Raw genomic sequence first — 27820 nt, forward strand, 5'->3', positions numbered from 1 at the left:
AAAGGAAATGATCCCCCAATAGGTCTATATGTACATTATCCTATGGAGGGATTAGATTCCCTGTGGTAATTTCATATGATTGCTTGCATAGTTGTAAGTTACCTCTGAAATGGATTAATATTGGGGGCAAACACCTAGGGGGACTATTTTTTTAATAACATCACCTTCGTGAATCATCCCTATAATGTGTCGAATATGTTTATTTCTTATGATCATCAGCTCCATCTAGTGGTCATAATGCCATATCTTACTGGTTGAGGTATTTCAAGAAAATAATGTATTATGAGCTGATGATCATAGGAAGTAAACCTATTAGACAAATTATGGGGGATTATTAGTGATGACTGTACAAATGATACAAGGGGAAAGATTTAAGGACTTTTAAAACCTTTCCCCCTGTATAATGATGTGTCTGATCAGTGTGAACTAAGAAATCCGATTTGAGTAAATAAAGTGGGGTAGATGGCGCTACCTATACTTGGGGGGACAACTTCTCCCTGATATTACAAAAAATATGCACCCTTACACATAACAGTGCTCAGATAATCAAATTGTGATAATGCAATCATAATAACAACATATGATATACAAATTAAAGTGCAGCCAAACCGAATCAATAATGACATATAAATACTAAGTGACCAAAATTAGTTAAGTGCTAAAAAATCAATTATGTGCATACAAAATATATAAAAAATAATAATAGTGTAACGAATCATAAAGAGTTCCCAAATTCATCAAAAAAATTAATATGTGTATCAACAAAAAAAGTCCAAGTGAAAAAAGTCCCAAAAACAGTGTTAATATGAAATTAGTGAAGCTTCAAAATGGCCAAGTGTTGAAACGATCAAGTGACTCTTGTGCTCAACAGATCAGGTGACTCATGTGCTACCTCTTATAGGTCCCCACTCACCAGCTCCAGTTACCCCTGCAGGGGTGATAAGCATATATGGATAACCGTGGGTGATCTCCCTTGATGGTTCTACCAGTAGTCCGTCCGTAGCCTATCGGGCCTCTGCAGCCGCTCCACCAGATCAGGGCGTCCAAACCGGTCCTCCGCTCAGCACATCACCAGTCAGCATATCCAGGAAATTATTCAGCAACTTCCCAAAGCAAATCCTCTATGCAATCAGCGGTCCTCAGACATGCAATTGATCGTCTCTCTTGAATGCAGGTGAGCTGCAGTCATTTTTCAGTCTCTGAAATGCTGCAGGGCGTCCTTCTCCAGCATGGACAATCTGTTTCTCTGGGCTGGAGTTGCAAACGGTGTGCCCCTTGGTAGGCCTCGATCCTCCTCCACAGCAGCTGAGGAGATGCTCTCCTCATGGAGTCCAGGAACCAAGAGCTCATGTCTGAGGACCACTGATTGCATACAGGATTTGCTTTGGGAAGTACTACAGTACACATATAGCCATAAAATTTGGGGTCCTCCAGTCATTATGGATCACTGGACCACCTCAGAAGATCATTTCCATCAATGATAAATAAAATCTGAAGACAGGGAATGTGATGGTGGAGTTGATTAAAGCTTCTGAACTCTTCGAATGGGTGTACTGACCAGATGTCTACAGGAAATGTCCAGACTACGGAGACATAAGATGTCCTATCATCTAATTCCAAACTCTGGAGATGTGAGATGAATGAAAACATTGGAAAGGATTGTCAGGACCAGCATTTATACCTTGTGAGTAGGAGGATGAGGAGGAAGAGGTCGCCATGACATCAGGAGATGACCCGAGATGACATCACCTGGAAGGAGCACAAACAATAATAAACTAATTTATAGTGCAATGAACGGAACCAATAAGGAGGATTTGTTCCCTTCTGTGGATAACAATTGGCTGACTGGTTCTCCAATTAGAAAGTATTATGCCGCGTACACATGGTCGGACTTTCCGGCATACTTGGTCCGGCGGACCAGAGTCTGCCGGACAATCCGCCGTGTGTGGGCTCGCCGGACCTAGATTTGAAACAAGTTTTAAATCTTTTCGTCGGACTCAGTTTCGGGCGGAAAGTCCGCTCGTCTGTGTGCTGGTCCGACGGAAAGCCCGCTCGCATGTATGCTGGTCCAGCGGACCAGATACGACGCGAGGGCAGGGTATTGCATTTCGCGCTCGCTGCAATAGGAAAAACAAATTTTCCTATTGCGGCAAGTGCGGAGCATACCAGGCCCTTAGGTCTGGTATGGATTATAAAGGGAACCCCCCCTCTGCCAAAAAAACGGCGTGGGGTCCCCCCTAAAATCCATACCAGACCCTGATCCGAGCACGCAGCCTGGCCGGTCAGGAAAGGGGGTGGGGACGAGCGAGCGCCCCCCCTCCTGAACCGTACCAGGCCGCATGCCCTCAACATGGGGGGTGAGTGCTTTGGGGGAGGGGGGCCTGGTATGACCCGCGACGGGGCTCGCAAGGTGTCAATCTCGCCGATAAAAGCGACAAGATTGACATCCTTTTCTAGTCCCGTCGCACCTGAGTCACGTTCAAAATGAACGGACTTGTCCGTGTGTGGGCAAGGCCATTCATTCTGAAAGTCCGCCGTAACTCCGGCGAAAGTCCGTCGGAAAGACAGGCGGACTTAGCCCGCCACAATAGTCTGGGCGTGTGTGGGCAAGTCCGTCCGTTTTAAAGTCTGGCGCACCTGGCGGTCAAAGTCCGTCAAAAAGTGTGCCGGACCAAGTAGGACAGAAAGTCCGACCGTGTGTACGCGGCATTAGAATTGGATGGATTTCTGTCATTTACAACCCATAAATATGAGGGTCAATCAGAACCTTCTACCCAGCATTCATATAGTTGGTATATCGGGGTCACAAAGGAATCCTACCCTTTATAGGGCCACAATGTATACAGACTCATATTTCTAGATGTCACCTCCACAAATCTGTTCCATTCATAGCCAAGTCTGGTACTAATCAGCACCAAAGTACCAGCCAGTAAGATGTCCACAGAGAGGTCAGGTGATAAAAAGTTGAAGACACCAAAATAGAAGCCGTGTGTGGTCAGCAGAGACCTCCATTCAATAATAAGATGCTTCCAAGAGGATTCTTCAGGAAGGTCGATATTTGTTGATCATAAAAACAGGTTAAAACACAAACAACACATTGCGTGGCTATTTAGTGACCACTTTGTCAGGGAAAGGTGTACAGTACACTTTAATGGGTGGGATCTGTGTGTGTCCTTCAGTCCAGACTATACTGTACAGTATACTGATATGTCAGGTTTTTCTGATATTAAATGATAATTATTCATATGGATTCTGAAGGAGATATGAAGAATAACCTTCTGATGAACCACAGGTTACAAATGTTATAAAACTAAAGACTCTGAGAGTCGGCTGTGAAAGGAAAGTTTGCATACAGAGCAATTAGTTACAAGGACACATTTAATCCAGCAGACAATGTGTTATAATGGTCCTCACACAACACTGGTATAAAGAGGATTTATTTTTATATTAGATATGTATTAGACATTTTTACAAGTCCAGCAAAAGAAATACAAAAGAGTTCGGTAACAAAGTGTGAGATAAGAAGAAAGTCATGTAGGAGAAGGAAGAAGGAGAGCGTTCAGTACATGTCTTTTGGTGGTATTTGATCACCTCTACGGTTTTTATTTTTTGCGCTATAAACAAAGAGCGACAATTTTGAAAATAAAAAGTTTTTTTTTACTTCTTCCTATAACACATATCACATATCCAAAAAAAAAAAATAATTTCTTCATCAGTTTAGGCCGATATATATTCTTCTACATATTTTTGGTAAAAAAAAAAAAAAAAAATTGCAATAGGCATATATTGATTGGTTTGCAGAAAAGTTATCGCTTCTACAAAAAAGGGGAAAGGTTTAGGGACTTTAAATTTTTTTCATTGTTTTTTACTAGTAATGGCAGCGATCTGCGATTTTTAGCGGGACTGCGACATTGCGGCGGACAAATATGACCCCAAATTACACTTTTTGGGGACCAGTGACATTATAACATTGATCAGTGCTATAAAAATGCACTGATCGATGTAAAAATGACACTGGCAGGGAAGGGGTTAACACTAGGGGGCGATCAAGGGGTTAACTGTGTTCCCTCAGCATGTTCTGACTGTAGGGGGATGGGCTGCCTGGGACATGACAGAGATCACTGGGAACAGTAGACATGTCCCCTTTCAGAATGGAGATCGCCTTGTTTACAAAGGCAGATCCGCATTCTGCCTCTCCTCACCGCAATTGCAAGTCACAGACAGACATCGAGTCTGCCCGACCCGCGGGCATGCCCGCAACAGCGCCTGCATGAGCCGACGTATAATGATGGCGGTTCGCGCAGGAGAGCCAAGCGGCCGCAGTACAACTGCAGCTGGCAGTCGTTAAGTAGTTAAAAAGAAACAAAAAGAAAGTCCCCCAGTGTAGATCCAGCATCAATCACGCCGTGCGCTGCCACCACCATCCAAAAAAAAAAGAGGCTCCGCCATGTGACAATTCCTAAATACTTAAGGGGCGGGGCCACCATATGACATCACAGGGTGGCCCCATCCGCATTGTGATGTCATCGACCCAGCATGACCCATGCGATTGGGCCCCAAACTTTTGACTAATATCCACAATCTGGAAGTCAAAAACAAAACCTCCCCAGATGTTACTGTGGTCACTTCCTTGACTAAACTGTATACTGAACCCCGAGGGTTGATGGTCCAGCAGAATGATAAATACCTTCCTTCCCTAAAGATCCGCTATCATACCCAAAACAACAAATCTGGGAAACTCCTGGCTACTAGGCACAAGACACAGGGCACACTTCACTCAGCGATATGTTACCACATCCGAGTATGCTGCAATATATCTCACAACGTTTAAAAAAGGTGCAATTCACAAAGAAACTCTCATTATAAACTCGCATGCATTATATATTTGAAAATAATGCATGATATCATGGGGTAAGTTATCGCAAGCATCTCGCAACTGTTGGGGCGAACGGTTCACCGTTTGGTGAACACCCGAATTTGCAGGGTTTTCACCGGGTGTTATCCCTGTCAAACACACTTCAATGCACTGAGAGCTGCACAATGCATTCTGTGGTCAAAGCTTTGCTCAATCAGGGCTCAATGTAATCTGGTTGTTAAGGAGAGGGGGCGGAAAGCCAGCCGCGGTGTCCTTAAGAACCAATGAGTCAGCTCTCTATGGGTTTCCCCGCTGACAGCTGAAAAAAAAGGCCATCAATAGGAAAAAGTGAAAAAAAATGGCACGGGGGTCCCCCAATCCATACCAGGCCCTTATCCAGGCATGCAGCCTAGCAGGTCAGGAAAGGGGGTAGATGAGCAAGCAGCCCCTCTCCTGAACCAAACCAGTTCAATATAGGGGGTGGGAGATTTGGGGCAGAGGGGGCTCTGCCATCCCCACCCCAAAGCTCCTTGTTCCCATGTTGATGGGGACAAGAGTCTCTTCCCCACAACCGTGGGCTGCGGTTGTGTGGATCCCTCAATGTAAATCCAATGTCAATCATGCCACCCGCCGGACCTGAAAGATTAATAAAAAAAAAGCTCCACCTTCTGGGACGGTCACCGCTGAATGCCTCCTCTGTGCTTTAACAGTTCTTATATAGGTAAGGGTGGGGCCACCTGGCAATATTACCTGGTGGCCCCACCCCCTTGTGATGTCACTGGCCCAGCATGCACCAGTCCATAACATCAAAAGGGGCGGTGCCACCAGGTGATGTAGCCAGGTAACCCCACCCCTTCCTATACAAGAAATGTCAAATTGCATTGCAAAGGCATTTGGCTGGAGGCCATCCTAGGAGGTGGAGTGTTTTCGATTTTATTGATTTTTCGGGTCGACAGGAGGCATGATTAACAATGAATTTACATTTAGGGACACTTTTTTTTTATCTTTTTTTTAAATAAATGAATTGTCAAAAACTTGTCTCTTGTGTTTATTACTTTTTGACACTTTTTTGGTGAATGGGTAGGGGTATGATATGGGGGCCCCTTGTTGAAGGGGCTTCCAGATTCCATTAAGCCCCCATTCACAGACCCCCACAGTTGTGGGGAAGAGACCCTTGTCCCCATTGGGGAAGCCGGGTGTGGGGTGTCCAGGGAACCCATGTGGGTTGTGGGGTGTCTAGGGAAGCCATGTGGGTTGTGGGGTGTCTTGGGAAGCCATGTGGGGTGTCTAGGTAAGCCATGTGGGTTGTGGGGTGTCTAGGGAGGCCATGTGGGTTGTGGGGCATCTAGGGAAGCCATGTGGGTTGTGGGGTGTCTAGGGAAGCCATGTGGGGTGTCTAGGGAAGCCATGTGGGTTGTGGGGTGTCTAGGGAAGCCATGTGGGATGTGGGGTATCTACGGAAGTCGAGTAAGGGGGGTGAAGCTCAGCTACTACACTTTCTCAGAAGTGATAATACCTTGTGTAGATCTGCTCTGAGTTATGTATTCAAGTGATATTGAACCAAAAGGCAAACATGTAAGATATTGCATTATTCCAGTCCCTAAATGTGATGACTGTATTCATTTTATTTTTTTAGGCTTTCTTAGAGCCTGGTATATGATGTACAGAGCTCTGTGTATAAATGTAGAGCCTGGTATATGATGTACAGGGCCCTGTGTATAATGTACAACCTAGTATATGATGTACAACAGGAGACGGAGTGGGTGGATTCTATAAGGGGTGGGGCTTGTGAGAAGTGGGAGGGGTCAAAAAGGAAGGGTGAGGTCTGGCGCCCTCATCTTAAAAATTCACCTACTGCCACTGGTGTACACATATATCCTACATAAATCGGCCAACATATTACGACAAAACTAAGATCTGGACTGCAGCACATAGGCTAGGTCTGGGTCAAAGGCAGTGGTTTTGATGCACAAAATGTCCAGCAGGTGAGAGTCACTTAGGCCCCTTTCACACTGGGGCAGTGGGTGCGGCGGCGGTAAAGCGCCGCTATTGTTAGCGGCGCTTTACCGTCAATTTCGTGGCACTATTCGGCCACTATAGGGGCGCTTTTACCCCCACACAGTTTGGGGACAAGTCCTTTATTAAAAAATAAAAAATAAAAATGTCCCACGATGTCCATTCATCTTCTTCTATCTCGCCGCGACGGACCGAAAAAGAAAAAACAAATCCGCCTTTATGGGAGGCTACCATTTCACAAAAAAAGGCTTCCCCGTAGCGTCAGAGGGGAGCGGGGTCACCTGGCTACATCACCAGGTGGCCCCGCCCTCAATTATATAAGAGCTGTCACAGAGAAGATGCATCAGTCAGCAGGAGCCTCCCATGTGGCTTTTTTTTTTTCGGTCCGTCGGGCAGCGTGAACTTACACCATGGGACATTTTTATTTCTTTATTTTTTAATAAAGGATTTGTCTCAAGCTGTCTCTCGTCTTTTTACCATTTTGAATTTTTTTTCGTGAGAAAGTAGGGGTACATTTGTACACTGTTACCAATTCACACAGGGGGGCCGGGATCTGGGGGTCCCCTTGTTAAAGGGGGCTTACAGATTCCGATAAGTCCCCTGCCTGCAGACCCTCACAACCACCGGGCAAGGGTTGTGGGGATGAGGCCCTTCTCCCCATCAATATGGTGCTTTGGGGGGGCTACTCCAAAGCACCCTCCCCATGTTGAGGGCATGTGGCCTGGTACCTGCAGCCTGCCAGGTTTCGTGCTCGCATAAGGGTCTTGTATGGATTTTGGGGGGACCCCATGTCATTTTTTTTAATTTTGGCACAGGATTCCCCTTAATTTCCATATCAGACCCGAAGGGCCTGGTATAGATTTTAGGGGGGCCCCCACGCAATTTTTAAAAAATTTTGGTTCAGGGTTCCCCTTAAGACCCCTTTCACGCTGAGCCGCCCCGGGCATTGGCGGTAAAGCGGCGCTATTTTTAGCGCCACTTTACCATCATTTTAGTGGTGCTAGCGTCCGAAAAGGGGTAAATCTGCCCACAAAATGATCCTGCATCGGCGCTTTGCTGGCGGTATGGCGCGCTGCCCCATTGTTTTCAGTGGGCAGGAGCGGTGGAGGAGCAGTGTATTCACCGCTCCTCCACCGCTGCAAAGAAGCTGCTGGCAGGACTTTTTGTGATGCACTCGGGCTTTCATACCGGGTTTGCAGCTGAGGCTTTTTTCAGGCGCTATGCAGGCGCTATTTTGAGCGCTGTAGTGCCTGAAAAATGCCTCAGTGTAAAAGGGGTCTAAGATTCATACCGGACCCAAAGGGCCTGGTAATGGATGGGAGAGAGATCCCATGCTCTTTTTTTCAATTATCTGTATCTATATTGCCGAGACCCAACAATTCATTACAGCCGCGATCAGTTTTAAATGACAATTTTATCTTTAGAAATGTCATTTTGCTGTAGTATTGTTCTAAACATGGTACAAATGCGCCACTTTACAGACATACTAAAGACACCCCCCAGGTACGATATTTAAAGGAATATTTCATTTTTATTGCTTCACTTTAAGCATTAAAAAAAATCACTGCTCCCGAAAAAACATCCGTTTAAACAAAAAAAAAAAATTGCATTGATACATGTCCCCTGCGGCAGGACCCGGGTCCCCAAACACTTTTTATGACAATAACTTGCATATAAGCCTTTAAAATTAGCACTTTTGATTTTTCATGTAAGTGTCCCATAGACTTAACGGTGTTCCAGCTGCTTTCAAATTTGCCACAAACACTGCATATTGTTCGCTGTTCGGCGAACACCCGATGTTCGAGTCGAACTTACGTTTGACTCGAACATCGGGCTCATCCCTAATCTGGAGCATCATTGGGGTCACCAGAGAATGGAGAGGAGAAAAGGCTGATCTCCTTTTCAATAGCTGCAAAATCCTGAAAGCGCCGTTTAATCTCCCCAGCCAGAGATGTGATGTCTGCTGCATACCTGCTCGTTTGCGCATCGATATTGTCCTGTGGAAAACTGTTCATTATTTCCTGCAACGCTGAAAAACTTATGAGATCGGGCTGTGTTCGTGAAAAAGTTGAAAAGTTGCAGCTTGGTTCCAAAGGCTTTGAGGTGTGAATAAAGCTGGTTCATCGCTGTATCTTTCCCCTGAAGACTCGTGTTCAGTACATTCAGATACTTTGTTATGTCAACTAGAAACCCCATATAGCCAGCCAAATAGGATCAGGTAGTTCTCGTATCGGTTGTCCCTTTGTTTCCAAGAATTCTCAGATTTTCTTTCTGAGAGCGTAGAAACGCTGCAGTGCAGACCCCCGACTGAGCCATCTTACATCGTTGTGATATAAAACATTTTCCTATATAGCCTGGATGTCCAGTGGAAACGGTTTAAACTGGCGGTGGCACAGGGCTTTAGAGGGATTAAAGTGAATAGTCTTCACCGCCGGTTTCATAACATGATCATATTTGAGATGTTTAGCACAGAGAACTTGTTGATAAATGATACAATGGATTTTAATAGCTTTGCCTCCTTCTTCGATCACCTTGTTACAGATTAGGGTTGATAATCCACTTTGTTCACCATCCATGGCAGGTGCCCCATCAGTAATAATCCCAGTAACTTTGTTCCAAGCTTCAAAATCATCTATGGCGGAACTAACAGAAACAAATAAATTTTTTCCTCTTGTTTGGTCTGTAAGGCTCTGGAGGTCAAGTAGTTCTTCAGTCACATTGATTTCATCATCCACCCCTCTCATAAAAATCAGCAACTGAGCCGTGTCAGATAGGTCCGTGCTTTTATCACAGGCTACTGAAAAGAAGTCAAAATCCACTCCTTATTGGAAAGATATTGGTACCATCTCTGAGGAGATTTGGGACAATGTCCTCCGGTCTCCGTCCAGGGTGTCTCTTTCTCCATCACACAGACTGACCCAGATTTGTATTCTCCATAGGGTCTATAGAACTCTGCAGTTTCTCAATTGTGTGCAATTGGACTGAAATCTGAGCCAGCCTGTGCTAGATGCGGTAACACAGGTACAATAATGTAGCGTACACACGACCAGACTTTCTGGCAAACTAGGTTCGACGGGATTATTCCGTCGGACAATCCGATCGTGTGTGGGCTAGTCCGATCGTTATTTGGGGAAAAAATCAGACGGACCTAGAAATAGAATATGTTTCAAATCTGTCCGACGGACTCAAGTCAGAAAGACTAAAAATCGGGAAAACCGTTTGTCCGTGTGCTGGTCCGATGGACCAAATATGATGCAAGGGAAGCTATTGGCTACTGGCTATTGAACTTCCTTTTTTTGTCCCGTTTACGTCATCACGTACAAAACGAACGGACTTTCGACCGGACTTAGTCCGTTCGTGTGTGGCCAAGTCCGTTCATTCTGAAAGTCCGTCGGAACTCTGCCGAAAGTCCGTCGGGAAGACCGTCGGACCTAGTTTGCCGGAAAGTCCGGTCGCGTGTACGCAGCATAATACACCTTTTGTGGCGATGTCCAAAATTTCAAAGATACTGGGTGGAGTTGATTGGTACCTTAAATAGGGTATTGGATATTAATATTCCTGTTGAACCGCTTATATGTATATTGGGTTACTGTGCTACCTCTATCTATACCTCCCCTATTGGTAATACTATAAGGCGCGCACTTTTTGTTGCCCGTAGACAGATTGCTCTTAAGTGGACCTCTCCACATCCACCGACTGTGTTCGATTGGATTGTAGATCTCAATAGGATCATTCTTTTTGAAAAGCATACATATTCCCTAAGGAACTCCCTGAATAAGTTTGATGTTATATGGTCTAGATGGCTTCAATCTATGACTTATGGGGCATACACACGGTCGGACTTTTCGACCGGACTGGTCTGACGGACGCCGACGGACCAAATCTGGCAGACAATCCGATTGTGTGTGGGCTTCACCGGACTTTCAGCAGACTTTTCCAGTCGCAAATCTGACGGACTTTAGATTTGGAACATGCTTCAAATCTTTACGTCGTAACTCCGCCGGACCCAGTATTCCACTCGTCTGTATGCTAGTCCAACGGACAAAAACCCACGCTAGGGCAGCTATTGGCTACTGGCTATCAACTTCCTTATTTTAGTCCGGTGTACGTCATCACGTACGAATCCATCGGACTTTGGTGTGATCGCGTGTAGGCAAGTCCGTTCATTAGAAAGTCAATCGGAAGTCCGTCAAAAGTCCGTCGAAAGTCCGCTGGAAAGTCTGTCGAACCAGTCCGGTCAAAAAGTCCGCCCGTGTGTTCGGGGCATTAGGTATCATGTTAACCAATGTGTACTGTGTACTTTGTAATGCTGGTTATTCTTTTTTTGTGTGTCATATATACTCCGATTGGGGGGTGTTGGCGGGGCTTGTTGTAGGGAAGTGGTTTGGGGTTTATTTATTTATATATTTATTTATTTTCTGGGGGGTTTTGGTTTGGTGTGATTTCTATTTTTGTGGTTTTGTCTGTATTGTGTCAATGTTGTTTTCATATAAAAAATTATAAAAAGGATTTGATTCAAAATCCACTCCTTTGGACATCAACTGTCTCTTAATATCTGATGAAATCTCTTCGATTCTCCGTGCTGCAGTTTTACGAGCCAGGAAAATGTTGGCAAATGTTGGCAAACTCTTGCTTCTTCTCGGGACAGATATTCTCCACCATTTTCATAACACATTCTTTGATAAAGTCACCCTCAGCAAAAGATTTGCAACTTTTAGCAATTAAAGTTGCCACCCCATAGCTCGCTCTTGTGGAATTTTCATTTGACTCACAGACTCTTGTGAAAAATCACTGTTGTGACATTAAAACAGCTTCAAGTTGCTTCAACTTTTCACTGCGGTGGCGCCCTGTTAGCTTGTGGTATGTGCTATGTCTCGACTGGTAGTGTCTCATGACATGAAATTCCTTATAAACAGCCACAGTCTCTTGTAATATCAGACAAACACATCATCCCCTGATGAAGTCACGTGATGACGTAACTGTTGGGAGTGGCCGTAGTTTGAAGTGCACCGGAAGTGACGTGAGAGTGGCGTTCAGACGCTCTATTTGCTGATTCATGCTTGTTTTTAACGTTTTACTGTAAGAGTCCAACTTTTTTATTGAAATAAACCTTTTTGCTATAATATACTACACTATTGGAGCTTCTTCTCTCTCCTACCTTTTGCCTTTCACCCTCATTCCTCCCCCCCCTCGAGCGGAGGTGACGAGGTCGGATGAGGATTTGGATGGGAAGTCTAATTGAGGTCGCCCATTCGGTGGAGTAGAGGACCCCCTAGTGGTTGATATCGGCACAACAGGATCATTTCTTATCTATGGGCTTAGACTGACACTTTGGGTGGTCATGCATACAGTGGAACGGAGGACCCCCTGGTGGTTGAAGTGGTAACAACGGAACTGATCCCTGTCTACTACATGCTGATTTTTCAAGCTATGAAGGTGAGGTCTCTGTGAGCTCACTTTTTGGATTTATACCTCTCCCTGCCCACTGCTTTTACTGGAACTATTTATGCATGATCTCTTTTTGCAGACATTTTTTTGAGTAACGCACCCTTACATTTTTATTTTTTTTGAAGATCTTATTAAGAGACTATTATTACTCTTTATTTCCTGCCCTTGGATTGATTGATTTATCTATGTTTCTAATTTTTACACTCACACTGTTTTTATTATGGAATGAGAAACACTTTAGGTTTATGTACTTTAGAAACTGCAGGTTTATTTATTACATATAGTGGAATATTTTTTATGTTTTTGCTGTAGTGCGGGATCACATTATGTTTCTATTTTAACTGTGAGTGGATTGTGATACACATTAGGTTCTGCTGCAGACAGCTGTTATTGATTTACTAGACTGCACTTTTATGCACTGTATACACTTTATGTATTGGTGATTCACTTTTGATTTTTTATTTGGTTTATAATAGTTCTTATACAGCACATTTAGTAGCGCGAAGGCTTTTTCACATTTCTAACTTTACAGCATAGTACTGCCGAGTTTGGCTTAAAGGTTCAAGTACTGTGTCTGATGTTCACCGCAAACCAATACATCCTGTGGCAGAGGATCGTACAGGGTTCATCTCAAACAAGTCTGTGGCAGAGACTTTTGTTCGTGCTACGTACTGGCTGCTAGGCAAGTGAGAGAGGCCTATCCAGGCGAGCAAAGATTGAATCCCACAAGGGGAGCGCATTCTACTGAAATATTCAACTCTAAAGGACATTTGTCAAGAATCCTACAGAAAGGTATTTGAGCTTCCCTGCAGTTTCCCTTCTGCCTCTTTCCTGTTACTTCCCTCGTTAATTGTTCAATAAAGCATTGAAAACGTACTAAAGTGTTTGGTGCTTATATCGTCCGGAGGTAAACTCAACAGAACCCTAGACCCGGTGCGTTTGAAACAGAGGGAAGGAGAGTGAAGGTAACAAGCCCGCTTAAACCAGCAGCTCCACCGAGAGTTATTGCTACACCTACATGATACCTGATCGACCAATTACACTAAGGAGAGTGAGATATCTGTGGAAAGACCCGTTTACCACTGTGAATCCCATAAGGGGGAGCACGAGTGACACACGGACACCGCCCTCTTGTGGGAATTGAGGTTGCCACTTATTCTTCAAGCCAAACCCGAACACTTTAGCGGCGCACAGTAAATTTTTTTTGTTTTAGCACACACTATAGGATTGTACCAGACCTGGGACACCTTTGGGCATTCCAAAGAGAATAGTAATGAGGCGCACATAGTGCCCCCCCCACCTTCCTGTCAATCCCTGTTCCGAGCCACATTCCTGTCTGAGGGCCGCACTTGGGACATCCCTGCCCGTTGGAGCCTGCCTGATGACAGGTTCCTTCCTGTTTGCACTTCACTGTGAGGCGCAGACCGGCGGGCTACATGCGCATCGGTGAAGCGGTGATGCGGGACGTGACCCCACTCCTTGGGGCGGACTTGCGCTGCACATCATCATGCTGAAGGGCCACCATTACAGGTCGAGGTTGCAATTGGTTGAGCGCCGTGATCTGTCACACTGACCACCAGCTGATTTCAATTGCACAGAGTACAATTGATCTCCGTCAGCCTCACCGGGGGTATATTAGCCCACACTCCAGACATCTACAGCAGGGCCATCTTTATAGCATCATGGGCTCCTGGGCAAATTAATGCACTGGGGCCCCTGCAAGCCTTCCCGAATTTACGCACCTACTCTCAAGAACGAAAGTATAAACAGTTGATAGATTTGAATTCATATTTTATTTTTAGCACTATAAACAAAAAAGAGCGACAATTATTAGGCCAATATGTATTCTGCTACATATTTTGATTAAAAAATCCCAATAAGCGTGTATTGATTGGTTTGCGCAAAAGTATTAGCGTCTACAAATTATGGAATGTATTTTGGGAATTTTTTTTCTAGTAATGGCAGCGATCAGCGACTTATAGTGAGACTGCAATATTGTGGCGGACAAATCAGATACAAAGTGACACTTTTTGGAGACCAGTGACATGAATACAGTGATCAGTGCTAAAAACATGCACTGTCACTGTACTAATGACACTGGCAGGGAAGGAATTGACATCAGGGGCGATCAAAGGGTTAACTGTGTGCCTAACTATTGCTTACTCTCTGTGGGGAGGTGCTCAAGGGAAGGTATTGATCTATCTGATCTATATCTTGTTGGCTGCAGTGGGGGGACCCCCCAGACGATGTCCAAGGAGACGAAACGCATTGGGTAGGACCCCACTGCTGCCATTTTTTATCTGTACTGCGCTGTTTTTAACCTATCTACATGTGAGTGTATTTCCTTTTATAATAAATTAGTCATACATTTTCCATATGGGATTACACTATGTGGCCTCTTTCTGTTTTTCTTTGTCCATTATAACCAACCTACTGAGGACATCACCCCTGAGGCTTACACCGCTCCATACACCATCTTTGGATCTTCTTTTATCCTCCACGAAAGTCCATCAGCCGTTGTGGACCCAAGCTCGTTTGACCCAGTTTAACGTAGGTTTTATTGGGTCCATACCTTCCGGAAAGCCTTCTTAATGTCGGTGGTGATGCATTTTGAACCAGATGTTTCTTTGCATGTGGATATGTGCAATATGAAGTCATATACATATTGAGGACCACTAACAATTTACAAGATACATCCCTTGTGGACTTTTTGAATTTTTCCATCTTTCTATGTCCTTTTTTCATATGTGAGATATGTGCATTTGAGGAATCCATTGCTCTTTACATTATACCGCATATGGTTGTTTTTACATTAGCGCTACACTATTTTTGTTATTTTGTTCTTAAGGTATTGATCCATGTTCCTGATTTGCAGAAACACAGGATCAATACCTTCCCTATTGACGGAACAGCAATCTCTCTTGTTTACATAGACATCGACATTGATTTCACTGGACCCACTGATTGGCTCCCGCTGTGTCCAATCCAGTTCCCGCTGTGTCCAATTCCAGGTCTGGAGTGAAAGTGCGGGATCACATACTAGGTACAGGATCCTGTGCAGGAGAGCTGCTCAACCACCGTATATATAGAGTATATGGTTGGCAAGCAGTTACAAAAAAAGGAAAGCCCAGCATGTTGTAATGCAGCAGTTGGAGTGAATTGCTGACAAGGCCGCAGCTGAGGGTAACACATGGGGGAGCCACAATGTTTTTATGACTGCAGAAAGAAAAATGCCCCGTACACACGATAGTATTTTCCAACGGAAAATGTTCGATGGGAGCTTGTTGTCGGAAATTCCGACCGTGTGTAGGCTTCATCGGACATTTTCCATCGGAATTTCCGTCACACAAAATTTGGGAGCTGGCTCTCAAATTTTCCGACAACAAAATCCGTTGTCGGAAATTCCGACGCACAAAGTCCCGCGCATGCTCGGAATCAAGCAGAAGTACGTCACTGCGTTCTTGACGTACGGAATTTCCGACAAGATTTGTGTGTATGCAAGACAAGTTTGAGCCACCATGCGTCAGAAAAAAACATGGATTTTGTTGTCGGAAAATCCTATCAACTGTACAGGGCATAAGGCTACTTTCACACTGGGGCTTTGGGGGCGTCAGTGGTAAAGCACTGCTAATTTTAAAGGCGCTTTGTGTAGTTTTTGCTGTAGTTTTGGCCCTGTTACCGTCTGAAAAAGAGTTCAAAATGCCGATGCAGTGACGCTTTGTTGGGACCTCGGCGGCGCTGCCCATTGATTTCAATGGGCTGGGACGCTGCGCTCCTGAAGCACCTCAAAGATGCGACTTGCAGGACTTTTTTTTGGCATCCTGCCAGAGCAGAGCTCCAGTGTGAGAGCCCTCGGGATATCACACTGGAGAGACAGGAGAGGCTCTTTACAGGCGCTATGCAGGTGATATTTTTAGCGCTGTAGCGCCTGTAAAGCTCCTCAGTGTGAAAGGGGTCTTTTATCACCAGTTGCATTTGATGGGCACCAAATACAACCAAATAAAAGAGTCTGTGCTGCAACTTTCCCATAACCATGTGCAATGCAGATAGCTGTGGTGAGGGTGATGCAGCATTTACATAGTTAATAGTTAGTAAAGTTGAATAAAGACACCAGTCCATCCAGTTCAACCTGAGCGATTGTGGGTGCGTGTCTACAATTATCCCTATTTATTTAAGGTACTCATATAGCACTGTAAAGTTACACAGCACTCCACACATACATCGCACACTCACATCAGTCTCTACCCTCAAGGAGCCCACAATTCAAGGTCTCCAACTCACATTCATATACTAGGGCCAATTAGAAGCCAATTAACCTACCAGCATGTCTTTGTAGTGTGGGAGGAAACCGGAGTACCCGGAGGAAACCCACACAGGCACAGGGAGAACATGCAAACTCCAGGCAGGTAGTGTGCTACTCACTACACCACTGTGCTGCCCACTACACCACTGGGGTTAAAACAGGTGGTGAGGAGGCGACATATCACCTCCTCACCGCCTGTCTAAAACACCTTTCACACTGCCAGCATTTTTCAGGTGCTACAGCGCTAAAAATAGCGCCTGTATAGCGCCTGAAAAAAGCGGCTCCATTCACTCAAGTGTGAAAGCCCGAGGGTGCGCTGGTAGGGTGTCACAAAAAGTCCTGCCAGCAGCTTCTTTGGAGCGGTGAAGGAGCAGTGAACTCACCGCTTCCCCACCGCTCCTTCACCGCTGCTCCCTATTGAAAACAACGGGGCAGCGCTGCGATACCTTCGGGCAAAACGCCACTCTGGCGGCATTCTGCGGGCAGATTTAACCCCTTTTCGGCCTCTAACGGGAGGTTAAAACTGCCCTGCTAGCGGCCTAATAGCGCCGCTAAAACGACGGTAAAGCGGCGCTAAAAATAGCGCCGCTTTACCGCCGACGCCCCCCCGTAGCTCGGTGTGAAAGCCGTCTAATACCTTTGTAAAGCAATCCATGTGTGCCAGTTTTTTACAGCTGGCCCACACGGCTGTGCTGTCCGACATCGGATGTGATTCGCTGATTCGCACATGCGATCTCTGTGTGATGCAAACTCAGCCATACAGTTTGGCACCCATGTGATCCGATTCCTGTCTGAATTGACAGGTGGCACTGCGATATGTGAACTGATTTGGGGGTGTCATTAGCTTTCTATTGACACTCCCAGCAGTTTGCATAGTGCAGTGTGAACTGCCTGCGAGTTGTATGCGATGCGGGAACACGCACTGGATTTGCAGAGTTCTGGCATCACTCCAGTGTGGTACGGGAACTGCAGGCGAGATTTGAACAATAATTGCACCACATTTCTGTTCAAATCACATGCGATTCTTCAGCAGTGCAATTTGAGCCTTTCATTCTGTATGGCTCAAATCGCACCAAATCTGTTCCAAAATGGTGCAGGACCCCTTTTTTTGGCTGCACCAGAATCAGATCACATGAGTGTTCACACCCATGTGATCCAATTCTGGAAATCACACTGCGTTTTGCGAACTAATTTCAGGTTCTCTTTAACTTAACACACCTGCAGCGGTTCGCATGAACAGGGTGTGATTTGGATGTGGTGCGGAATCTGACTGCACAGAAATTGTTGGGAAATCACAGTGCAAAAGGTTACTTTCACACTGAGGCACTTTGCAGGCGCTAAAGTGCTAAAAATAGCACCTGCAAAGTACCCTGAAAGAGCCGCTCAATTCACTCCAATGTGGCTTTCACATTGGAGCCGTGCGCTTGCAGGTCAAAAAAGTCCTGCAAGCCGCATCTTTGCAGCGCTATAGGAGTGGTATATTCACCGCTCCTAAAGTGCCCCTTCCCACTGAAAACAATAGGGCAGTGCTGCAAACCCACCGGCAAATTGCAGCTGCGGTTATAACCCTTTTTCGGCCGCTAGCAGGGGTTAAAACCACCCCGCTAGCGGCCGAATAGCGCCGCTAAAATGAATACCGCGAAAAAAATTTACCGCCGGCGCCTGCTTGCCCCAGTGTGAAAGTAGCCAAAGTGTGAACCGGCATGTAGACCCCTTTCACAATTAGGTGTCTTTCAGGCACTTTTGGACTAAAAATAGCTCCTGTAAAGCGCCTGAAAAACGGCTCCCCTGCAGTCTCAGTGTGAAAGCCCGAGTGCTTCCACACCGAGGCAATGCGCTGGCAGGATGTTAAAAAACCTGCTGCAATCAGCATCTTTGGAGCGGTGGAGGAGCGGTGGAGGAGCGGTGTATACACCGCATCCTTGCGCATCCTGGCATGGAGAACAAATCATTAATGGCGTCGGTACCGAGGGTACGGCCCACACCCGGGTGAAGAGTGGTGACATGAAGAGGGGTGGCAGCGTCTTCTCCAGTCAGAGTTTTGGGATCCCAGAGTCACCTCCATTCCCTCCATGCAAGAAGCCACTCCAGGACAAACAAACTTTTAGCACACATTTGCATCCCAGGCAATGGTATAAGGAGGGACTTTACTGGGGACACCTGATGTAAGGAGGGACTCTGCTGGAGACACCTGATGCAAGAAGGGACTCTACTGGGGACACCTGATGTAAGAGGAGACTCTACTGGAGACACCTGATGTAAGGAGGGACTCTGCTGGGGGCACCTGATGGCCTCTGGTGGCAAGTGACGTGACAAGTGACACGCTCAGGGCTCCCACTGATTCTGCATTATGGTGAGTTGAACTATTTCATGTTATATTACAATTTAATAATAGAAATAATGTACTTCAACCATCCTGACACCATAACAACCATGGTGCCGGGATGATTGGAGCGCCAACACCAGGTGTTTGGAGTATCTTTATCTGCTGATTGATAAACTTTCTGGAATACACATATTTCTATTGTGGTGTAGGATCTGAGCCTGCTGTCCCTCCATCCCACTTTCTTTCCTTCCTTCTCTCTCCTTCCCTACCTATTTCTTTCTTTATTTCTCCCTCCATCCCTCATTCATCTCAGATTCAAAAACTCAGAAAGATACAACAAATTCTTACCTCTGTGACACGCTCAGACGAATCTCGCAATGTTTCACTTTCTTATAAGTCTCTTGTTTATTTCTCACACACCCATAGCAGGAAATTGCATGTTTCCTGAGCTGTGGTCTCTGAGAGGGTCGTGTACAAAGGTAAAGGTTACAGAGGAAGTAAACCGTGATGGGTTTTACTTTGTCTTTATTTCCCTGCAAAAGTAAAGCATAAGGGGCTACTATGCATCACATCACATAGAAGCCCATTATGTGTCACTTAGCTAAAACTGAAGCCTGTGATGTCACCACTGTCCCCACTAGCAGCGAGCGTCCATCTTCACCTCTCTTTCTTCCGGGGCCATGAACTCCAGCTCTGTGATTGACCGAAGTCATGTGACATCACTCCCGTGCATGCATGTGGGAGCCGCCAGTCACGGCATGACCCCTTTAGAAACGGCACAATCTGCCCTTTCTAAAGTGTGCTGTAGACATCGGCGCCTGGCTTTATTGTAAATATCTCCTAAACCGTGGAGGTTTAGGAGATATATCCAGCACCTACAGGTAAGCCTTAATATAGGCTTACCTGTAGGTAAAAGTGGGTGTGCAGGGTGTACAGGGTGTGCAGTGTGTGCAGGGTATGCAGGGTGTACAGGGTGTGCAGTGTGTGCAGGGTATGCAGGGTGTACAGGGTGTGCAGGGTGTGCAGGGTATGCAGGATGTACAACCACTTTAAACTCACCCTCTGAGGTCTTTCAGGACTCGTTTACAACACTCAGATGCACTCAAATGTTTTATTTTTAACGCAGTACAAATTCATATGCCAAAAAATTTACGTATTTCAATAAACCTTGTTTATACCATTGTGTTGCCTATTATGTAGGTTATGCAGGTTTAAAAAAAAAAGTACAGCTTGCTGCATTTTGTGTGATTCCATCAAAACAATCAAATCCACAAACAATTTAATAGCCTTAACGTCTCATCCGATCAATTTCGATAGGATTCGATCAAACTGAGTCGATCAGTCAGGGTGGAATATTATCATTTTCAATCAGTCAGCAGCTCTGAGAAACACTATCTTACCCAAAATTTTGGGACGCCTGCCTTTACACAGCATGAACTTTAATGAAATCTCAGTCTTAGTCCGTAGGGTTCAATATACAATTGGCCCAAACTTTGCAGCTATAACAGCTTCAACTCTTCTGGGAAGGCCATCCACAAGGTTTAGGAGTGTTTCCATGGGAATGTTTGACCATTCTTCCAGAAGAGTGTGTTTGTGAGGCCAGGCACTGATGTTGGACGAGAAGGCCTTGCTTGCTTTGTGCACTGGTCCAAATTATTTGGTGGAGGGGGATTATGATGTGCAGTGGCAGCTGGTGTTTTTTTTTTTTTTTTTTAGGGGGGGCAAACAACTACCCCCCTGGTCAGCCGGTGGCTCCACCCCCTGCTCCCAATTGGTTGGGTCACCCTACCCCCTGGGAGTCTTGCAACCAGTGATCCAGCCCCGCACTTACCCAATGTAGGTTGCGGGCAGCGCCCCTATGAATGACGGGCAGTGGGTGGGCGCCTCCTCCTCCTCTGCATCATGGTGGCTTCCACCATGCATCTTCTGCCTCCTCCACCTAGGCATCCAAAAGGATCACCTGTCCTTTCAGCTAATCGGGTGATGGGTCTCAGGACCCACTTTCTGATAGGCTGGGAGGAGGATCAGTGTGAGAATAGTGAATATTCATTTGCTATTGTCACACAACTGGGTGGGCTCGGAGCACAGTGCTCTGCACCATGAGCCCACCCTTTTTTTGAAGCCTATTAGAGCCTTTTCAACCCCATTGGAATCCATGCGTCTGGTGCCCTGCATGTAGATTAGGGGGCTGGACACATGGATAGGGGGGCAGCGCCCGTGAGCCCCTAATGGAAAGGCTGCCACTGATGGTGTGGGGTTGTTTTTCAGGGGTTAGGGTTGACCACTCAGGGGTTAGGGTTGGCCCCTTAGTTCCAGTGAAGGGAACTCTTAAAGTGTCAGCATACCAAGACATTTTGGACATTTTCATGCTCCCAACTTTGTGGGAACAGTTTGGGGATGGCCCCTTCCTGTTCCAACATGTCTGTGCACCAGTGCACAAAGCAATGTCCATAAAGACATGGATGAACAAGTTTGGGGTGGATGAACCTGATTGACCTGCACAGAGACCTGAACTCACCTGACAGAACATCTTTGGGATGAATTGGAGTGGAGACTGAGAGCCAGGCCTTCTCCTCCAACATCAGTACCTGACCTCACAAATGCTCTTCTGGTGGAATGGTCAAACATTCCCATAGACACACTCCTAAACCTTGTGGAGGGCCTTCCCAGAAGAGTTGAAGCTGTTATAGCTGCAAAGGATGTGGCTGCACTACTGCTGATCTCCTGAGCTCCAGTGAGGCCTACTGATCCAGGGAGCTTGATTACTCCCTATACCCAGAGTGGATGCAGGAATCTGGGGTGGACCCAGGGGAGGATCCCCCGGATGGCCAGAGTACTGGTCCTCCCATACCAGTGTTTGAGGACCTGGGAAATGGCCCAGCTAAAGGCTAAAGTCTGTCAGCCTACAGAAAGAAGGTTTGTGCGAGGATTGCAAGAATTGCCAAAGAGGAGCAAATACTGGCAAAGTTAAAGTTTGACTTCAAGCATAAAAAAATTGCAAATAACTGGCTTCACAGTTCTAAGAGAAGACAGATGCGGCGTGAATTAATGGCTTTGGAGGCCAAAGTGGAAAAGTAGAGTCTGCTGGTGGCCGCATTGAAAGAAACCAGCGGAGCTTTCAAGGAGAAATATGGCAATGATGATCGCTTTTGTACAATGAGTAGAGGGCCCATAGAGTCCAGTGAAGGAGAAGCATCACCAGAGTGCGAGAAGCCAAGGTCAGTGCAAAGCCATAAATTTACTGTGGGTTCAGACTGTGTTTCTTGCCAGCACGCTGGAAAATCTTTACATTCCGAGCCAAGTAACAGTATGCCTGCAGAAAGTGGAGAAATCTCTGACACACAGGCTGTCAGTGATCAGCAGTGATCAGGTGTTTTGACTGGCAGTATGTCATCGTGCCAAGGAAGTTCTGTGCCCTTGTCACCGCAGCAGGAGGCTATGGAGCAAGATGATCCATATGAGACGGTGAAGGGAGCAGGTATGCTAAAGTTAATCACAGAAATGGAATCACCTTTGCATGGTCGCCGTGTCTGGATCATCTAAAGGATGAAGAAGAGGATAATGATGTCCCCCCAAAACCTTTGAAACAACAGGTGGCAGAAAAAGCTGTTTTTGTTCATGACTTGCCTATACAATATAATGGAGGTGTAGTTCCTATGGCTGGTGCAGCAGAGAGCAAGCTCATCTCCTGGCTGAGACTCCCACCTGTGTACAGAAAGCCAGTGAAGGGTGTGCAGACTGCTGTGAAGAGTGCTGATAAGGACATCTCCACTGTTGGTAACCCTTTAGTTACTGGTAATTAGGGATGAGCTTCGAGTTCAAGTCGAACACGTGTTCGACTCGAACATCGCCTGTTCGACCGTTCGTCGAATTGCGAACGTTATGGGCCTTTCACGCCAAATTCGAGTGGCGCATCACGGCCCATAATTCACTGCGGCATCGCAGTGCATTGCTGGCTGATGATTGGCCAAGCATGCACTATGACCCGCACTGTGACCTGTACAGCGCCATCTGTACAGAGAGCTGTAATTGGCCAAAGCCAGGGTGGCTTTGGCCAATTATGGCTCATTGGGTTTAGTACACACCCCACACTATATAAGGCCACCTGCGTGGCGGCCTTGTGTAGTGTGTTGCGGCGGCGGAGTAGGCAGGCGAGTCAGTTAACTGCACTTACAGTATATTGTGTATATATATATGCATCCTAGGTGTTGTGTGTGTATGTATATGTGTGTGTGTGTGTGTGTATGTATGTATGTATGTATGTGTGCATATTTATATATATATATATATATATATATATATATATATATATATATATATATATATATATACACACTGTATTCAGTTTAGCTAGATCCGTTCCTGTTATTCTCTTCCTACTGACAGGCAAGTGTTTTTACAGTATTTACAGCTACCTGAAGACAATTGCTGGTGTTCTTCTGATCCTATTAGCACCACAGGCAGGCAGCTGCAGTATTTACATTTAGTGTACTGTGTCCCCTGCACAGTGTGCACCTAAAGCTACCTGAAGACAATTGTTGTTCTGATCCTATTAGTACCACAGGCAGGCAGCTGCAGTATATACAGTTAGTGTACTGCATCCTCTGCACAGTGTGCACCTAAAGCTACCTGAAGATTGCTGGTGTTCTCATACTAATAATACTACAGGAAGGCAGTTGATTCTGCTAGCTGCAGTATCAGTATATATATATATATATACATCCCACCTCTGTGCAGCTACATCTCACTGCAGGCCATTAGTATGTCTGGAAGGCCAACAAGGAGAGGCAGACAGTCACAAGCCAATAAAAGAGGGCAAGCAGGCTCTGTGTCTAGAGGCAACAGTGCTGGTCATAGAGACGGTGCATTCTCATCAGCACGTGGCCGTGGGACACGCTTGTCCTTTTTCTCGGCAGCTGGCCGTGTTGAGCCGCAACATGCCAAAGACTAGGGAGAGTGGATGACCAAGCCGTCCTCATCCTCTCTCACCCAGGCTCAGGGTACTTTGTCTGGCAAAGCAGCTGCCAACAAGGCATCTTCCCTCGGCTCAATGGCATCAGTCACTCCTTCCCTAGCCCCACCAAGTCCTCCTGAGGAGTCCCCAGAACTGTTTGACCACAGTGTTGGGTACATGCTCCAGGAGGATGCCCAGCGTTTTGAAGGCTCCGATGATGGTACCCAGCTAGAAGAAGGCAGTAACTTGAGCCCAGAAAGAGGTGGTGCCCAAGAAGGACAGCAATCTGGCAGTCATGTTCCTCCAGCTGCAGCATACTGCCAGGTTTTCTCCAGTGATGAGGAGGGAGGGGATGATGAAGTCACTGACTCCACGTGGCTGCCTGAGAGGAGGAGGAGGCACATCTCCAATGAGGCAGGATGCCCTGCAGGGGCCAGCTAAAGGGCAGCACAGCGACTGCATCACACCGCAGAGCTCCGCATGTGCAGGGCGCTGCTGTCTCTGTGCGTTATTCCAAAAGTTCTTTGGTGTGGGCCTTTTTTGAGACAAGTGCATCAGATCCCACCACTGCTATTTGCAAAATATGTCTCAAGCATATCTCAGGTGGCCAAAACATTGCACGCTTGGGCACCACATGCTTGACCAGACATATGTTGACCTGCCATGCAGTTAGTTAGCAAGCGTACCTAAAAGACCCACACCAAAGAACAAAGTGGACCTCTCCTTGCTCCTCATCAGCTGGGATCTCCAACCCCACTATACCTTCAGTCCTCTCTGAAACCTGCACTGAGAGGAATGAAGGTGTAGAATTAGGTGTGTCACAGCCAAGTACTTGTGGGCAATCTGCTATTGGTACACCGATGTCAGATTGTACCAGCAAATTTCCCTGCCCCAGCTGCTGCACCGCCGAAAGAGGTTCATTCCCAGCCACCCACATGCCCAGCGGTTGAATGCTAGCTTGGCTAAATTGCTAGCACTTCAACTGCTGCCTTTTCAGTTGGTAGACTCTGCCCCTTCCATGAGTTTGTGGAATGGTTCCTCAGTGGCAGGTTCCCGAACACCACTTTTTCTCATGGAAGGCGATTCCGGCTCTCTACCAGAATGTGGAAGGCAATGTCTTGGCCTCGCTGGACAGGGCGGTCAGCGGTAGGGTGCATATTACTGCTGACTCATGGTCCAGCAGGCATGGACAGGGACGTTACCTATCTTTCACCGTGCACTGGGTGACTCTTCTGGCACCTGGGAAGGATGTAGGACAGGGTGCAGTAGTGTTGGAGGTTGTTCCGTCACCACGCCTCCAAAATTCTACTAGTGGTGATTCTGCCACACCTCTCTCCTCCACCCCCTCCTCTTCTTTTTCTTTCATGGCCTCTTCCTGTGCTGATTTGTCCTCGGAACCAGCGGTGCTCCATAGGCGTTCAAGGGGCTACACAGGCACGCAGGCAAAAAGATGCCATGCTGTTCTTGATCTGGCGTGCTTGGGGGACAGGAGCCACACTGGGGCAGAGATTCTGTCAGCTCTGCAGGGGCAGGTTCAGAGATGGTTGATGCCAGGCCAGCTTAAGGCAGGTATGGTGGTTTTCGAGAATGGCACCAACCTCCTCTCTGCCCTCCGACAGGGACAACTGACCCATGTGCCCTGTTTGGCTCACGTCCTTAACTTGGTGGTGCAGCGGTTCTTGGGCAGGTACCCAGGCTTACAGGATGTCCTGAGGCAGGCCAGGAAAGTCTGTATGCATTTCCACCGGTCATATAATGCCAGTGCTCGGCTGGCTGACCTCCAAAAAGAATTTAACCTGCTCAAGAACCACCTAATCTGTGACATGCCCACCAGGTGGAACTCAACATTGGCCATGCTGCAGCGGCTGCACATGCAGCAGAGGGTCATAAATGAGTACCTATGTGACTATGGCACCAGGATAAGGTCAGGGGACCTTTTTTTTTCCCCACGCCAGTGGGCTATGATCAGGGATGCATGCACTGTCCTGTCACCATTTGAGGAGGCCACGAGGATGGTGAGCAGTGACAGTGCATGCATCAGTGACACTCTACCTCTTGTCCACCTGTTGGAGCACATGCTGCGTGAAATAATGGACAGGGCACTTGAGGCAGAACATGGGAGGAAGAGGAGGACTTCCTAACCTCTCAAGGCCCCCTTTATCCAGACAGTGTTCCTGCATGCCCGCCGATCACACAGGATGAGGATGAGGAGGAGGAGGAGGATTGTGTCAGCATGGAGGTGGAGCCTGGCACTCGGCATCAGCAGCAGTCTTTAAGGGATCATTTACAGTCCGAAGAAACCCATGGACTTGTACGTGGCTGGGAGGAGGTGGCTGCGAAACATCATCCTTAGTGACCCAGAGGACTCTGGCCCGAATGCCTCAGCAAACCTACGCTGCATGGCCTCCCTGATACTGCAAAGCCTGCGGAAGGATCCTCGTATTTGTGGTATCAAGGGGAGGGATGATTACTGGCTGGCAGCCCTCCTTGATCTATGTTACAGGGGTAAGGTTGCGGACCTTATCTTGCCGTTGCAGAGGATGAAACATCTTTGGGAGGCCTTGCAGAAAGGTTTGTGCAACGCGTTTCCAGAGCCTGGAAGGTTACAATTTCCTGGTCCTCCTGGACAACGTGTTGCTGAGGCTTCGGTCAGTCACAGAAGGAGCGGTGGAGAAGGTGGCCGTCTGACCGATGCGTTCAGACAATTTTTTTAGATTGGCTGACGTTCATAAAAATGAATCAGTCTTGGATCACCAGCTACCAAGCACCTAATGCTGATGTAACCGATTGATTTTTTTTTTAATGTGAGATCCCTTCAAGACTGCCTATGCTGATGCTGAGTGACTATCCTGTTATGCCGAGTGACATTCCTCTTCCTCCTCAATTTTCATGCTGATAGTATGTAAGAACATTTTTGGTTCTGGGCACTGCCACCAGTGGCCAAGGCCCAATTTTTCTGCCCCTGTTTAACAGGGGCGTGTAATTACAATTTTTGATGCAATACTTTACAGCAGGGCTCATTCCTGCACTCCAAGTAGAGTATCTGTGAGGGGTTGCAGTGTTGTGGCACCAGTGCCTAAGGCCTAATTTTTAACCCCCTGTTCAACAGGGACATGCAATTACAATTCTTGATCTAATATTTCACAGCAGGGCTCATTCCTGTGCCCACCAAGAGTAACTGTGAGGGCTTACAGTGTTGTGGCAACACCACCACTACCAAAGGCCCAATTTTTCTACCACTGTTCAACAATGGCATGTAATTACAACACCAACACCTAAGGCCCCAATTTCTGCAGAGTATATAGGGCAGGCCCCTACTTTCAAACATCCAACTTACAAATGACTCCTGCTTGCAAACGGAAGGAGACAACAGGAAGTGAGATGAAATCTACCCCTAGGAAGGGAAATTCTCTCCTGTAAGAGTTAATATGGGAAAAACTTGTCTCCTCTTCACTGATGCTTTATTAACAATCCTTGTTTCACTAAAAAAAACCCATTTTCCAAAAACATTTGTCATTAGGACAGAAAGTGAGGTGAAATCTTCTGAAGAGGAGCACAGACAGCAAAACAAATGTCACAGGGGTGATAACCCTTCCCTATGTTTTCCAAAAAGTTTAAAAATTGTTTTTTTGGCTGGAGCTACACTTTAACCACTTCAGCCCCGGAAGGATTTACCCCCTTCCTGACCAGAGCACTTTTTACAATTTGGCACTGCGTCGCTTTAACTGCTAATTGCGCGGTCATGCAATGCTGTACCCAAACTAAATTTGCGTCCTTGTGTTCCCACAAATAGAGCTTTCTTTTGATGGTATTTGATCTCCTCTGCGATTTTTTTTTTTTTTTTTGCGCTATAAACGGAAAAAGACCAAAAATTTTGAAAAAAAAAACGATATTTTCTACTTTTTGTTATAAAAAAAT

At 46.4% G+C, this 27820-nt stretch overlaps 1 protein-coding gene across 1 annotated transcript in view; it reads right to left on the bottom strand.

Moving 5' to 3' along the window:
• LOC141133844 (NACHT, LRR and PYD domains-containing protein 3-like) overlaps positions 1-19344 on the bottom strand; it is a 133767-nt gene extending 114423 nt beyond the window's left edge. The window contains exons 1-2 of the mRNA XM_073623421.1: positions 19297-19344; positions 1682-1749 (exon numbers count right to left, since the gene is read on the bottom strand). Coding sequence (XP_073479522.1) covers positions 1682-1718 — 37 coding nt within the window. The 5' untranslated portion in view covers positions 1719-1749; positions 19297-19344. The remainder of the gene's footprint in view (positions 1-1681; positions 1750-19296) is intronic.
• Between the last annotated feature and the right edge of the window lie 8476 nt (positions 19345-27820).

The sequence above is a fragment of the Aquarana catesbeiana genome, linkage group LG03 (genome assembly GCF_042186555.1).
Source record: "Aquarana catesbeiana isolate 2022-GZ linkage group LG03, ASM4218655v1, whole genome shotgun sequence".
NCBI lineage: Eukaryota > Metazoa > Chordata > Amphibia > Anura > Ranidae > Aquarana > Aquarana catesbeiana.